Raw genomic sequence first — 14,868 nt, 5'->3', positions numbered from 1 at the left:
TTTCTAAGACGGCATCAAACTAAAGTATCTTTTACCTGGAAATGTATTGAGCGCTTCATTTATCAAATGTCTATGTCATTCAAATTTACACAAGATTACTGTGGCAAGAAATGCTCTGAAAGTAATGCTTGCTGTTTGTTTCCATGGAAACTGTAACAGAAACAAAGAGCACAACAGCACTAGTTAAGCAAATCCTCCAGTACAAAAAACTGATTTTCAACGTAGTTACCACCATTAGCTAAGCATTTTCACCAGCAATAAACAAAGGCCAGTATGTTGTGCTTATAAAAATCTTCACCAGTGGAGGTGACCCACTGTTTCACAGCTGCAATGATGGTAGCGTTGCTAGGAAATTGTTGCCCATGCAATCCACCTTTCATCAGCATGGAAGACAAGGTGCCAAATCTGGACTATGCACTGGATGTGGTAGGACAGTTCCAGCCAATGTTGACAATGTGCTCCACAGTCTTCAAATTGCTACAAGGTGTAGAAGTTTGAGCCTCCAGTTTAATCAGCATTCCTGCACTTCAGGAAAGCCAGAAGGGTCACTTCTTTCCTATCTGAAAAGTGCACATCACTTTACTCGCTGAGGGCTGCACCTTGAACTGTTTCTTTGATGGGGAATTCGTGTTGTCAATACTCCATGGACTTTAGTGACACTGTGTCTTGCAATGATGCAAACAGGAAACTGCCATCTTCAGCCTCATACTGGTTCAATAGGTCCTGACAAACTTGCAGGTGGTGCTCTTTCTGTTCCTGTGTGAGCATTCGTGAGACCCACCTAGAGCAAACTTTACGATATTCCAACATTTCCACAATTGTTTCCAATGCATTGAAGCCAACATTCATCTCCGTACACAGTTTCATGATCTTAATCTGCTAATGAGCTGATTGAGATGCTCTTCATTTCACGGTGTGACAGCTGTGCATGGCCATCCACAACACGGCTTGTCTTTCATGCCACTGTCATCACTGATGAAATATACTACCCACTGTGCCACTGTACTCACATCCGCTGTTTGGTCTCTATAAACTTTCAGTAGTTGTTGATGAACGTCAGTGCGTGCCATTTTTTCTTCATGGAGGAATTCAGTGACACACTAAAAACAATTCCATCCCAGTTGAAACTAAGACAGCTTCATACACGCTTCTATGTCAGACATCATTTCGTCAGCCTGCCTCTCTGCCCCTCTATCACACAGCAACAAAATGCAACAGAATATTGGCAGGAAGGTTCAGCCTCTACACTTCTGTATCACCAACATCTGCCTCTGATGTTGCGAGTCAACATAAGGAAACAGGAGGCACTACTTTTAGAGCAGCCTTTGTAGAATAACATAGCACAATGCTGGTTACATGCAACTTCAAGGAATAAGTTAACTGTGAAATCAAGTCTTTCTGGGGGCTTTGTTTGTTTGTTTGTTGTTGTTTTTTTTTTTGTTTTAAAGCAGAATTATATTTTTAATTGCTGAACCTCATTGAGCCTCATTTTACACAGGACATCGTTTCACTAAATTATAAACATTGAAAATGAAAATCCGTGCATTCACAGAATTAGAAGAGCAGATCTCTAAACATACTGTTTGACTTTATAGTCACTTGAATTTCAGTGTACTTTACCAAATTTTGTAGAAAATACTCAGGAAGAGACAGAACCCACATGCTATCAATGCCCTCGGTTACCATTAGGAAGACTTTTTAGCACTTCACGTCTTTCAGACTGTGAAACTCATGGTCAGTGACAGGTATCTTAAAATACTTTGAAATATTATCAAATATTTTAAAATACAAAAAGTTAATATGAGGCTTTTATGATTCTGAACAGAGCTTTCATATAAAAGGGTGTCTAAGAGTATACCCGGAGACAAAGGATTAAAGATTAATCACTCATTTTAAATTCTCTGTACTACTGTATATCAAAAAGAAACCCTCTTTATTCTTCTCTGAGGACAGACAGATAAAGAGCACAGATAGGATCGCTTTCAACAAATCATCAGAAAAAGAGCACCTGCTTGCACCCTAACTTTTTTTCTGTTCAGTATTTTGTCTTGTCTTGATACCGCTGTATTCTTCCCACTTCAAATAACTACAGGAAACTTGGGAATGAGAAAAAATGTTTCTAATTTAAAAAATAACTAAAAACAGATGCTGGAATCCCCACTAAACTCTTCCAGCTGCTACTGAACCACTGGCAATCTAAGTCTATTTAATTTGGATACAACTAATGGCAGAGAGGAAAAATTTTCTGCCAGACCTGCACGCCCAAAGAAAGCCAGTAAGTGCAAAAATGAAAAACATATCATGATATTAAATGCATCTTATTGATATTCTTTGAATGACAGCTAGTCTTTTTTCCTATGGTCAGTGGACAAAAATGGTTACTGTTTATTGAGCTTAACTCGAACACAGATAAACAACCACGAGAATTTGTTATGTATCAGTCATTGTTACTAATCAGTTTGTATTTTTTGTAAAACAATGTTATCCTAAATACTCTAAAGTGGGCAGGTTTATGTGCACAAATGAAGAACTTTTGGGTGCTGTTAATATTGATTAAAGTAAGATATGAAAAATTAATATTTAGCAAGGTCATTATGACAGATTGATATGATATACAGGCCCTCAAGCCTGATGTCTTATCATTTCTGAAGAGACAGCCTGTTTGAGGAAAAAAAAAAAAAGGAAAAGAGAAAGTCTTACAGGTGGCACTGAACTGACAGCAGCATATAATATAAAAGCGCTTTGTCATTCACATAATGTCTGGGGTAATGAAATGAATTCACTTTCTGGCTTCCTCCAGTTTGCAGTGCCAAAGAACACTGTGTTATCAGCACAGATGGAGCATGCATGGTTCTGGAGAAGAGCCTGGTGCAAACTGCAAACAAGCTTCTTTGCATACCAATGAATTCCTGAGAATCAGACCTTTGCTGTCAAGTGACAGGTTTGGAAGCTCTGTAAAAATGAACTAATCCCAGTGGTCTTGTCTGACTGCATGTACTGTCAGTGCTCAGGACAAGAAATTGGGAAACACTGCACATCTTGCAGTCATGGCTACTTCTCTGGTGAGAGATGCCACGCAGATGAGAGATTTTATGCAGATGCCAACACTATTTCTTTCCCCCCTTAGGGATAGCAGAGTAGCGAAAGAACTACAGTCACTGGGATTAACGATGCATCAAAATTTCCAGAAGGAAAAAAGTTTTGAAAATAACTTTATGAATCAAAAACATTAAAAGCTAACCATAGCAAGGTAGATATAATACAGTCTAAGACATTGTATGGGAACTGCCTGAACCTCTGATTGATCACCAGAGGTGAGCAATGAGTCAGTCACGGGAGCACAGGTGAAGGCAATTCACCTGTGCTGCAGGAAGGGGTGGAGCCTGCCTGCACCTCTCCTAGACCCATTTAAGAGCTGACTGCCAGCAGGGAAAGATCTCTTCTGGTGATTCCTCCTCTGGAGTTTTGCAGTTAGCCCAGGATGCAGGTAAGTATTCTATCCATTCTCTTTGTTATTATAACCTGCTTAGCCAAGTTCTCTTGTTTATTTCATAATTATAATATCTTGATACTCATTGATTATGCAGATGTTAACCACAAATAAGAGTTACACTACTAAACTTAATTAAAGCAAATCCTTTCTCTATCTGCCTTCTACCTTAGCACAGAAATAATCATTATTAATACATATACTGTATTCCTCCTCTTCAAGAAGAGAGCTTCATCAGCAGGCTTAATCTACATGCCTTATTTTGCACGATGATCAACTAAAGACACACATGAGCAACTATCTGCGCATCTCAGACAAGGGAGAGGGTTGAAAACATTGAATAAGGAAGTAACCAGCTTCAAATGTTCTTAAACTTGGTATTTCGAATTATCTGATCAGACCATTAAAGCCAGGCTTAAAGCCAGTTTAAATTGGTTTTACAGAATCATAGAATGGTGGGGTTGGAAAGGACCTTATGAAACTATCTGCCCCCAGCCCTGCAGCAGCAGGCTGCCCAGGCCCATGTCTAGGTGGCTCCTGAAGATCTCCAAGGAGGAGACTCCACACACTCTGGGAAACCTGTGCCAGTGCTCAGTCACCCGCACAGTAAAGAAGCGCATCCTGACTTGCATTAGCCTTGCAAAAAGCCCATGATTCGTCCTATATATTCCTTCATAGTTCTCATAGTTTATGCCTACCAACTAATCTCGCACTCCGCACTCAACCAGGGGTGACCTTACAGTGCTATAAGGATAACTTTCATGAAGTAAAGCAAGCTAGAGTTGACCCACGTAAAGAACAGTTATGGGAAGATGCTTTCAATTTTAAACACAGACAGTAAAACAAACATGAAATAAAAAATGAAAAAGATCATAAAATAGAGCATACCCATTAACAGACTCAGAAGTCTCTGGACCTTTGAACTCACCCCCACAACTCTGTACAATCCTTGGTCATTTATACCTATTATGTAAAAGAAGAGAAGGGGGAAAAAAAAAAAGCAGATCAAACAACAATAACAGTCAAATCTAGTATTTTATTTTATTTATTTCTCCAGGCAACAAATCCTTAAAAAATAAAAAAGGCTACGCACTATTAATGCAGTTGTGAGAACAACTATATAAATTAAGCATTGCAAGAATCCTTTCACTCTTCTGTGTTTTTGAGGTACACTCATGTTATTTTTTGGAAAAGATTCTACTTCCTATACTAGAAATAGAAGCAAACAAGAACTAATCTTTCCTTGAAAAATCTATGTCTGTTTTCAGATTTACAAATGACACTTTGGATGCATCAATGTCCACATTGTAATAATGCAAGAACTAGCCCAACAAATGATAAATTAAGGATAATTTTGCTCTTTTCCTGAAAATGCATGATAAAAAGCTGGGATAAAATAGACTTGAGCCTATTACCACTCCCCAAAACCAAGGCTTTTCAAGTTTATAAAAGCTTTTCATTTAAGATTTGAGATCTCATTCCAATCCCCTGGGGTTCAAATATGAGTCAAGTTCAGAAGCACCACCTCAGGTTACTGAGATGAGTACCTCTGGTTTTGTTGGGGATAAATACAGTAGCCATAAATAGCATTACGTTTTCAGTCCTTTGCCATCATTCCACGTAAACAATGGATCACCTCCCTTTCATTTCTTTCTTTCCTCTCAAATACATTCACTTCTCTGTCATATTTCTTCATCTACTTTTCCTTTTCTTCATCATGCTTGGTTTTATCCAAGGGAAATACAAATTTTAATATAAATTAAAGGCATACAAGATGATTAGAAGAGGAAGAGAATGAGAATGGCACAATACCGCATCTTCCTATCTGTTGCGTATTTTCAGAGCCTGTATATTGGAAGGTAAAACATAACTGTTCTGTAGCTGACAAGATATTAATGAGGCCACACAACAAGCAGCAATCTACAATTATCACCATACTGTACTTCTATATTCAGACTGGCCTAGAAGAGTAGAAATGACACAAAATACCTGTACTTCTACTGCAAGGAAATCTTTTCAAACAACAGATTACATACCATTCTTATTCAAAATATATTTCAACAAAGAAAGACTTGCAGATAATTCCCAGTTTAAACACCAGGCTGCTTCAGCTCAGAGAAGGAACATTAAATCCCGATATCTGAGGAAAAAATTTCTTCCTGAATAAGTATTAGATAAAGTAAAAATCACCAGTTCCTTAGTAAACTATTATCAGACACAACCATAATACAAAGCAAAAGTATGGTGTTGAGAAATTCACGTTTTCTGTGTCCTTCTCCTGCCTAGTCTTGATACATTTTTTTTCCTCTTCTCCCTCTCCCTCCTTTTCCTCACACATCCTTCAACCTCCCCAACATGTCAGCTCTTTGAGATCTTGATGGACTCCTCACTGTTAGTACTGCACGAATCTCTGTCCCAGATGACAGAGGGAACCTGATGTGCTATGACAGTAGCTGCTACTTCTCTCAGTTGTTCCAGCTGGGCAAATCAGCCTTTTAATTTCTCCAAGATGCCAGCACTGCTGTAATAATGCTGAACCTTCAGCTAGATCTCAGAGCTGGTTCAAATTAACAAAGTAAGTCAGATCTTCAGCATTTCATCTGTGGTCATCAAAACCATAGCACTAGAGTATGCTCATAGTTTAACTGTGTACAAAGTAAGAACCACAAAAAACAGTTGTGGCCATAATACTACTTTTCTCAGAATATGAAGTTATCAATTCAGACAAGTAAGTTTTCCAGCTATCTCCAGAATAACTCTGTGATGGGATGCCATACAAGTCTAGCAGGCTGACAACAGGAAGGGAAAATAAACACAGACTGGTCCATTTCAAACAAGGATGCACTAGGTATCTGTTCTGAGAGCAGCAAGTATGTCCAGGAAACTTCTGGTACAAAAGTAACAGTAAGCCTTTTAATTCTTTGAAAAAATGCATTACACTTTTTTTTAATGATGCCCACCATTATTTTCCTCGAAACAAGCCTCTTGCATCATATGCAAGAAATTAAAAAGCTGGAGATATTGTTTTAGTCAAATACGCCTCTGCTTTAACTTACTTCAGAAGTTGTTTCATCATTTCCTGTGGTACTAACATTAAAAGAACCAAACTCTGCTGACCACAAACATTCACAACACACATTTAATGGCTTAAAAATAATTAAGATCAAGCCACAGAAACTACTGCTCAATATTAAAACAGGCGTGATATGCGTAAGTCTCTGAAATTACAGCACACTGAAACCTAGACAATCCTCCAGCAATAAGCATGAATCTGTGATAATAATTATCAGATAACTGATCAGTTTAAAGTTAAAGCATGGCTAATTGCTAACTGACATCAAGAAGTGCAAAGATAAATTAATATCTCAGCATAGTCTTAAGTGATATCTTTAAACATACCATTGATGTTTTATTTAAAATACTAACAAAAAAAGTACTATTGAAACAGTACTATTTCTAATTTAATCTGTACATTTCAGATTTTCAGCATGCCAAAGACTGATAATGCTTGGCATTTACAGAACACAATTGACAAGGTGACTCATTTCAAGGAACAGCTTACCACTGACTAAAATGCTGATGCTCTGTCCACTGGCTCAACTTGTCACTATTATCTGATCAGTAAAGCCCTGCAGTACAGTTTTCCTCATATTTGCACAATATAAAGATGCTTGGCTCTCTGTTACTAGAAGTCAGTATAGGTGCATGATTCATGAAACACACTTAGAAAATTAAGATATTTTAAGTAAAAAAGTATTTACACTATTCTAAGGAAAACATGTCTGCAGCCATGTTTACTGGATGGCTGCCATTCCACTTGTGCCTGACACGGGCTATTAACAGAGGTGCAGATTTAACTGTTTATTATCAGATTCCACGGTGCAGAAACAGTCATACAAGTGACACTCTCAACTCAAGGTAATATCAGATTTCTCTATTTACCTGCAAAAGGCTTTCTACTTCCTCCTCACCATCTTCTTTCTTTCTCACGAAGAGCAAAGAAAGATAGCTCAATGCTGCCATCTGTCTCCACTGTTCAGATTGGCAGCTCCTGTAGGGCTAAAATCAAGGCAAAAGGCACTACTCTCATACTTACCTACCACCTAGTCACAAAATGCACAACCAACTACTCGTGCACAACAACATGCACACAGTCTTTCATACTGAAGCAAATAGCTCTTCTGAGCTTCTGCAAAACTTTACTGCAGTCCCGTTATACTAACTCCAGAATTATGAGCAAAATAGAATAATCAAAACAGAATCCCAAAATCAGACACAAAACATGCATTCACATCCATCCAGAACTGTGCTCCGTATGTGACAGACAAGCTCAGCATAACATTGCCTTGATAGCTCAGCATCTTCTATTAGGTAAAGCACAACCACCGTTTTACCCAGCAATGCAAAAGAACTCTCAGTCAAAAGTAAATATATATTTTAATCAAGACACTATCTTTGATTTTTCTCTTCATTCAAAGGAAATCATTTTGTTCTTGGCTTTATAAAAGTGAATGTAACTGAGAAAAACTAACCAGTCATTGACAAGTTTATGTTCAATATCACTGTTATGCTCTTCTCTCTCTGAATACCAGACTTTCTGCTATGACATGACAAGACTATTCTCAGTTTCCTCCCACACTAGACTGTCCTCTCTTTCCACCCACACAAACCTCACACCCATTATGATTAAAAGAGGCAAAAACATGGCACATAAGTACAATCTCTGAAAAGGCATCTGTCCTGCTTTCTTCTGTCAAACATAACTTGCCTTTGATATGCTATCATTAAAGTAAAATAGTCAAGTAAAAATTGTTTTAAAAACAAACAGAGGTACAAAATCTGTAGATCTGAAAGACAGTTCTTCTTTACCACTGTACCGCTCTTCAGTTGAACTCTTTGGAGGTAAACGACTGAGTGTTCTCCTGACCTTCTTTGTGTTTAGCTCAGCAGATATCCAGAAAAGGTCCTGAAGAAAACATAAACTGATCCTCTGGGAATGCTTTAGTTGGTCTCACGTACAAGGGCTGCTCTGAAAGTAATACCTCCTATTTTATTACGTTGGCCCACAACATCAGAGGCAGATGCTGGTGGCATGGCAATAGAGGTTGAACTTTCCCACCAATATTGTTAAATTTTGCTGCCGTGCAGCAGATGGCAGCAGTAGGGCAATCTAACAGAATGATATCTGACATGGAAGGGTGTATGAAACAAAGGTGTGGAAATGAATTCCTCTATGAGGAAAGAAATGGCACCCACCGACATTCATTGACACTTGCTGAATATTCACAGGGAACAAACAGCAGATGTGAGCACACTGAGGTGGCGTGTAGCGCAGTTCAGCAGTGGCAACAGAGACAGTGGCTCACCTCCACTGGGGCAGATGGCATGCAAGCTCCTGTTAATCAATGGCAAAAAATCCATAGCTACTGGTGGTGACTATGATGAGAAACAGTGTTTTGTGTCTGAGATTTTGCTCTATCGACTAGTGTTGCTGTGCTCTTGCATTTGTTGTAGTTTCCATGAAAATAAATAGGAGGCATTACTTTCAGAGCAATCTGCATATGAAGTCAATATTTTGTTTGCTGAGCTTTGTTTTGTTTGTTTGCTTTTAAATATAGTTGATGTTATGTTTAGAATCTATACACTGAAAATCTTTGATACGCCTTGAAATTCTATGGATGAATCAGCCTCATTCAACCAATGATACGTGGACTGCTGAATCCTTGAAAGCTACCAGTAGCTCACTAAATACATTCTTGGAACCCTGGGAACCAAAATACTTATTGAATACTGACTTTCTTTTCCTTAAATATTCTCCACAACAATACTTCTTGAATACTGTCTACACATAGATCTTTTTTCTTTGTCTCCTATTTTGAAGTGTACATAACAGTAAGCCTAATGGCATCCTTGCCTCTGGTGTAAGATTCCAACTCCAGGAAAAATACTTTAATACTTTTGTTCTTCACTTGCCTACTGTATGGGAACTGCTGAATCACAGCCTGAACCTCTGATTGATCACCTGAGGTGAGCAATGACTCAGCCACGGGAGCACAGGTGAAGGTAATTCGCCTGTGTGATCAGAAGGGGTGGAGCCTGGCTGCACCTCTCCTAGACCCATTTAAGAGCTGACCACGAGTGAGAAAGGATCTTTTCTGGAGATCCCTCCTCTGGAGCTTTGCAGCAAGCCCAGGATGCAGGTAAGTTTTCTATCTATTCTTTTTTTGTTATTATGATCTGCTTTGCCAAATTCTCTGGTTTATTTTGTAATTATAACATTTTTATATTCATTGACTATACGCCTCCTTAGCTTTTATTCTTCTTTTTTCAGTGTTTGAATAGATAAGCTTCATTCAAAGTCAACAAGCAGAATGCTAAAATTAATTGTCTATTCCAGCAACAAAGGAAAGAAAGGTACATGAGTTCCCTTCAAGATTTAGGGTGTTTTCTTAGTTGTTGTACACCAGTATTGGCTTCTTTTGTTAATGGAATGTTACTGATAGTATCCCTTCCGACCTCTTCTTGAAAGCACATCTGTTGAAGGAGAAATATACTTAAAAGGCTCGAACAGCACAGAAGAGAGTTCCTGTACTGGTCACTGTAATCTCTACTGTGTAGCCTTTCACAGAAACTTGCAAGGAAACTGTATCACACAGTCTAGAAGCAGGCCAACTGCTCCACTGCTTCCGTAAGCAGAAACATTTGGATGGGTTTATCATTACCTCGTGTTTCAACAGCACTGATGCACTTTTTGATGAGTGTGAATCCTATTTTATCCAACTGTGCACCTAAAAGAAAGAGAGTTTGAGAAGTTTTAAGATGCCGTTATAAATATGTCTTTTGCTGAAAAAATAAGACAGAACTTAATGACTAGTACTTCTCAAGCAAAACTGTAAATATTCTCAAACAGAAAGACTTCTTTTTCTAGAGTAATACCCCTTTTTTCACACGTTCCCAGCTAGCCCAAGCAAAAGCATGTCCTGGTGGTAGTGGCTACACTGAATCTATACAGAACAGCAGCCTTTGAAGAAAGAGATCTCTAATTAGGTACATCTGTTGGCAGATGCAAAATGGAATTTAACAATACTTACTGCAACACTGACAATATCTGATACAGTTAACCAAATGGGACAAGGAAGCACTTAGGTGAAAAAACATAATTAACAGCACATTTTTTACCGAGGCCTATCCAAAGCCAAAGGAATTCCCACGCTAAAGATACAAGACACATATATATCATTTTGCAGCAGTTCTGGATCTGACTACATAGAAGCAGCTGCATTAACAGAACAGCTGAGATCCAGCATTACTTCGTTGTTGCTATCTTACCCTTTTTGTTCACATAAAAACTTCATTTAAAAGTTTATATTGCAAAACAGCCCTTCCTGCAAACATCTGGCCTTCTTGCTTCTGGTGACCTGGTCTTGCACTACTATAATAAAAATCTGGGAAAAAAGCTTCTATTAATAAACACCAGGACCCAGCTTTACCCAACAATAATAATTAAACAAAAGCACTAATACTCTGATAATGCAAGAAGGATAGTTGTTTTCACTTAAATACTTTGCTAACTGAAGAAAGCTAATGTTATTTAAAGAAAGCTATCTCTTCTACTTCGACATTCCATAGTTTAAATACATGCATTCAGTACTTTTTAAGCCCATCTTTATTTTCAGCTCCAATTTGTTTTAAAGTCATACTTATGCATTCAAACAGATGTGTATATATAATCTGGACGAAGAATATAAGATAAACTCAGAAATTAACCCATTTTTGAGTCACTCAGACCATTAACTTAAATTGGCACAGACTGTCTAGCTCATGTCCAATCCTCCATTTCCTACATATGTACTACACTGTGTTACTGGGGAAGCTCATTAACTACAAAATCTAAAAAGAATTTCAGAACTTGAGGTGAAAAATATAATACCTAATTGTTACAACAACAGATGAATTTTGCCTTTGCACACACTTCTCGGTAATCAGTTGATAACAAAAATCACTAAGTAGCAATTCAGATACTTACTTCCCTCTTGTTTTGCATTTGCTTTATTCAAATTGATGAAGAGCTGACAAAGAAAGAGTACAAAGACAAATCAGAGAATTTTATGGAACCAGAAATAAAACAATCCCTATCTAATGACCAGTAGGCACAGATATTGCTGTTTATAGCTAAGAAATATCACCAAACTGTAGGACGAAAGCCCCATATTGCCTCAGAAATTAGAGACCTGGAGTTTTTAAGGAACTAAGCTTTTCAAAAATTCTCACAGAATCATAGAATGGTCGGGGTTGAAAAGGACCACAGTTCCTTAGTGATTCCAGTCTAGTTCTAGTTAGTAAAATGAGTTGTGATTTGAGTGCTCCAGACTCCTATGTTTCTCTACAGATTAATTTCTCACAGATCGATTAAATCGCTTGCTGATTCATGGGAGTTATGTCCCACTTCAGCATTTTCAGAAGTTCTAAGTTTACTGGATAGCTTACAGACAATATGTGATGGCAGTAGATACCTCTGTAGATACCTTAAAAAAGACCTCTGCAACAACATCGATAAAATGTACTGTTAAAATCCCCAGTAGCCAACTAATGTGACAGAGATAAGTCTGTATCATTGACTGGAAAGCCTCATTATTTTTGGCCCTACAAGATCAATGTACACTTAAAACTGTAAGAAAAATCTGCTGCCGTGTTTCAGTTCTGCTCCTCACACCGATTTCTTGGTGTGAACAGTATTCTAAGCAAATTTGCGCAATCTAATTATCAAGGATGCAGATCTTATTTTTTCATCTAGTTTAAGTAATACTACAAATAACTAGTACAAGTCCTGCCACTAGAATACAGTACATCATTGAACATGCTTACATTAGATGTTTTCTACAATACCAATATCACTACTGTGATGTGAAATCACTCATAATAATGGCATTGTTATAAAGAAAAATACACTTCACATCAGCACTGGTGTACGCTGACACTGAGCTTTAGTAACTTAATCATTTCTCCTTTTATTTCACTTTTATCTTTCTTCACTGAATTTATCATTTTGTAAACTACATAAATCCAGTTCATTAAAGTACAAATGCGGTCGGAAGGGGAGGAGAGATTTCTCCATTACAATACAAATGAAGATTAAAAAAATGCCACTTACAGCTTCTTTTCCATCCAAGGCTTCCATCCACAGCTTCCTGTCTTCCTCAGAAAAGGCTTGCATGGTCACAGGAGCTCCAGGCCTGCAACCAAACAGAGTAACTGATTTCATTAGCAGCTAAAATATGGTCATGTCTACTTCCAAGTATAGTCAAAAGCCCACTGTCTTGAAGGGGTTTTGCTAAATTACTGAACACTGCTTCTGTCTGAAACAAAAGGAATAGAAATTATGTACATAGTAGGAAACAGAGAGAATGGAATGGAAAAAGGAAAGTGCATGTAATCTCCAAACTATTTATTTAAAACAGTCAATTGTTGATATCATATTGACTGCAATTCTTGCTGAGTTACTGAGCCTTCTGAATTTTAAACAGACTTGGTCTTGTGTTAGTGTGCTATTACACGGGGGGGGGAAAAAGAAATAAAATCAACCTTAAAGCAGTGACATAAATGATCATAGTTATCTCATAAGTATTTTATAAAAATAATCAAGTATTAATGCAGCATGTAATCACAAAACTCCACTATTTATAACATTCCTAACAAGCAAGGATGAAAAACCACAGAACAAAGGCTTTGCTGATCAGAGATGAACATAAATTCATGTATTCATATAATTGGGAGAAGAGTAATTGTATAGTTCAGCATCGCATACAAAACTAGGAAAATTCAAAGCACAAGACATTGTTTGGATTAAAAATTTTTTCTGCCAATTAAAAAAAAAAAAAAACTTGATTCAACCCCTCACTATTTTTGGCAAATAAGCAGATTTCACCATAGACAGACAGAAATAAATAATTAATAGCATTCTCTCTGTTTTCTCTCTGTTTTTCATATCTAATCTATTTTCAAGTAATAAAATGGCTGCAGGGAAAAATGTTTTCTAATAACTGTAACACTGATAAAATGCATAATTTTACTTCAAAATTGTAACAGTTTGCACACTTGAGATTTGCACACCTGGAGACATTTCTAATTTGATTTTACCTACAAAAAAATTATCAAAGTGATGTCAAAGTTACATTTGTGCATGGCATACTTTTCAACCAAATTTTAACTGCCAAGCTATTAAACTTTTTCACCTTGAGGCAATAGTTAAAATCAGCATATGCTGAACAGAATATTATTTATTAGACTATCAAACTAAAGTTGAAAGAGACAAAGCTGCCTTTTCCTGTATTAGTATTATGATCTGTGTCCATGGGAAAGCTTTTTCCTACACAAGGAGACCTCTGTTGTCTCTTATATATCAAGTTTTCTACATTTGCTTCTTTAGAGGAAAAAAATAACTCTGGCTTTCTTTTAGAAATAGACCTGTAAATATTCAGCTAGCAGATCCAAACAAACTGTACTCAGGTCACTTAAAAGGCTGAACATCTGCTACAGAGAAGCCCTTCCTAAAATTCTCTGGTTTCCTCTCCTTCCAAAGCACAGGAATAAAGAATATACCATGGCCAGCCACCAGTTTGATCATTATTTTATAACTGGGACAAGTTGAAGGATAACTGTGTCCTGAACTAATACCAAAGGGAATGAGTTAATGGCCTGCAGCATGGAACTAATCTCCATGGGAACATCTCAGTACTACACGCACATATTATTAAAAGAAAAATGTGTGATACCAAGGTCACGTTGGACCAGTTGAAGCTATTATACCTAGACAGAAAGACAGATTGTATCTTTCCCACTTTTATGAGAATGAAAAGTTTTTCTGCAGGATCAAGCAAACACTGCTATCCATCCATTTCTGTTTGTCTCCAGATAACAACTCAAGACACACCGAGGGGGATCAACTGACATTTCTCATGGTCTTTTTTCAGTTGGGAATCTGGTTTTCATACTGATCAATACTCTGATCTGAGAAGAGTTGCTTTCAAGAGCTTAAATGTTTACTGTAATTCCCATCATCAGGGCAGTGTCGGAACAGTTATAGCACATCTCTATCAAACCATAAAATAGAACACAACTAATTGGTAGAAGGAATGAGCTCAGAAGGTGTGAATGAGAAAACTCAGTAACACTTCATAAACTTCTACTTAGCAATTAACGCACCAAAAGAACATGGCATTACCACAGCCTTAACTGCAATACGCTATTAGGTTGGATTCTCTCATCTTCATAAACAAAGGAAAACAAAAATGCTGATGAAAAGCAGTATTCGTTATATTTGAAGATCCTCTAAGCAAAGTACGTAAATAAGCAACTCTTGTTTGAAATAAAGTAGTAGA

The 14,868-nt window shown here is 37.4% G+C and overlaps 1 protein-coding gene across 4 annotated transcripts in view; it reads right to left on the bottom strand.

The window, feature by feature from the left end:
• ARHGAP10 (Rho GTPase activating protein 10) overlaps nt 1–14,868 on the bottom strand; it is a 136,536-nt gene that overhangs the window by 57,499 nt on the left and 64,169 nt on the right. For 3 of the 4 annotated variants that reach the window (XR_014882838.1, XM_010709544.4, XM_019614509.3), the window contains 4 exons: nt 12,642–12,723; nt 11,517–11,559; nt 10,213–10,278; nt 4,379–4,453 (listed from right to left, as the gene is read on the bottom strand). Coding sequence is in view for 3 of the 4 variants with exons in the window: in XM_010709544.4 (XP_010707846.2) it covers nt 4,379–4,453; nt 10,213–10,278; nt 11,517–11,559; nt 12,642–12,723 (266 nt within the window). In the remaining variant the exon portion in view is untranslated. The remainder of the gene's footprint in view (nt 1–4,378; nt 4,454–10,212; nt 10,279–11,516; nt 11,560–12,641; nt 12,724–14,868) is intronic. The other variant, XM_010709545.4, reaches the window with a different exon arrangement.

Source organism: Meleagris gallopavo, chromosome 4 (genome assembly GCF_905368555.1).
Source record: "Meleagris gallopavo chromosome 4, MGAL_WU_HG_1.1, whole genome shotgun sequence".
In the NCBI taxonomy this organism is placed as follows: domain Eukaryota; kingdom Metazoa; phylum Chordata; class Aves; order Galliformes; family Phasianidae; genus Meleagris; species Meleagris gallopavo.
Note: the sequence above shows the minus strand (reverse complement) of the source record. Positions and strands in the feature narration are given on the sequence as shown.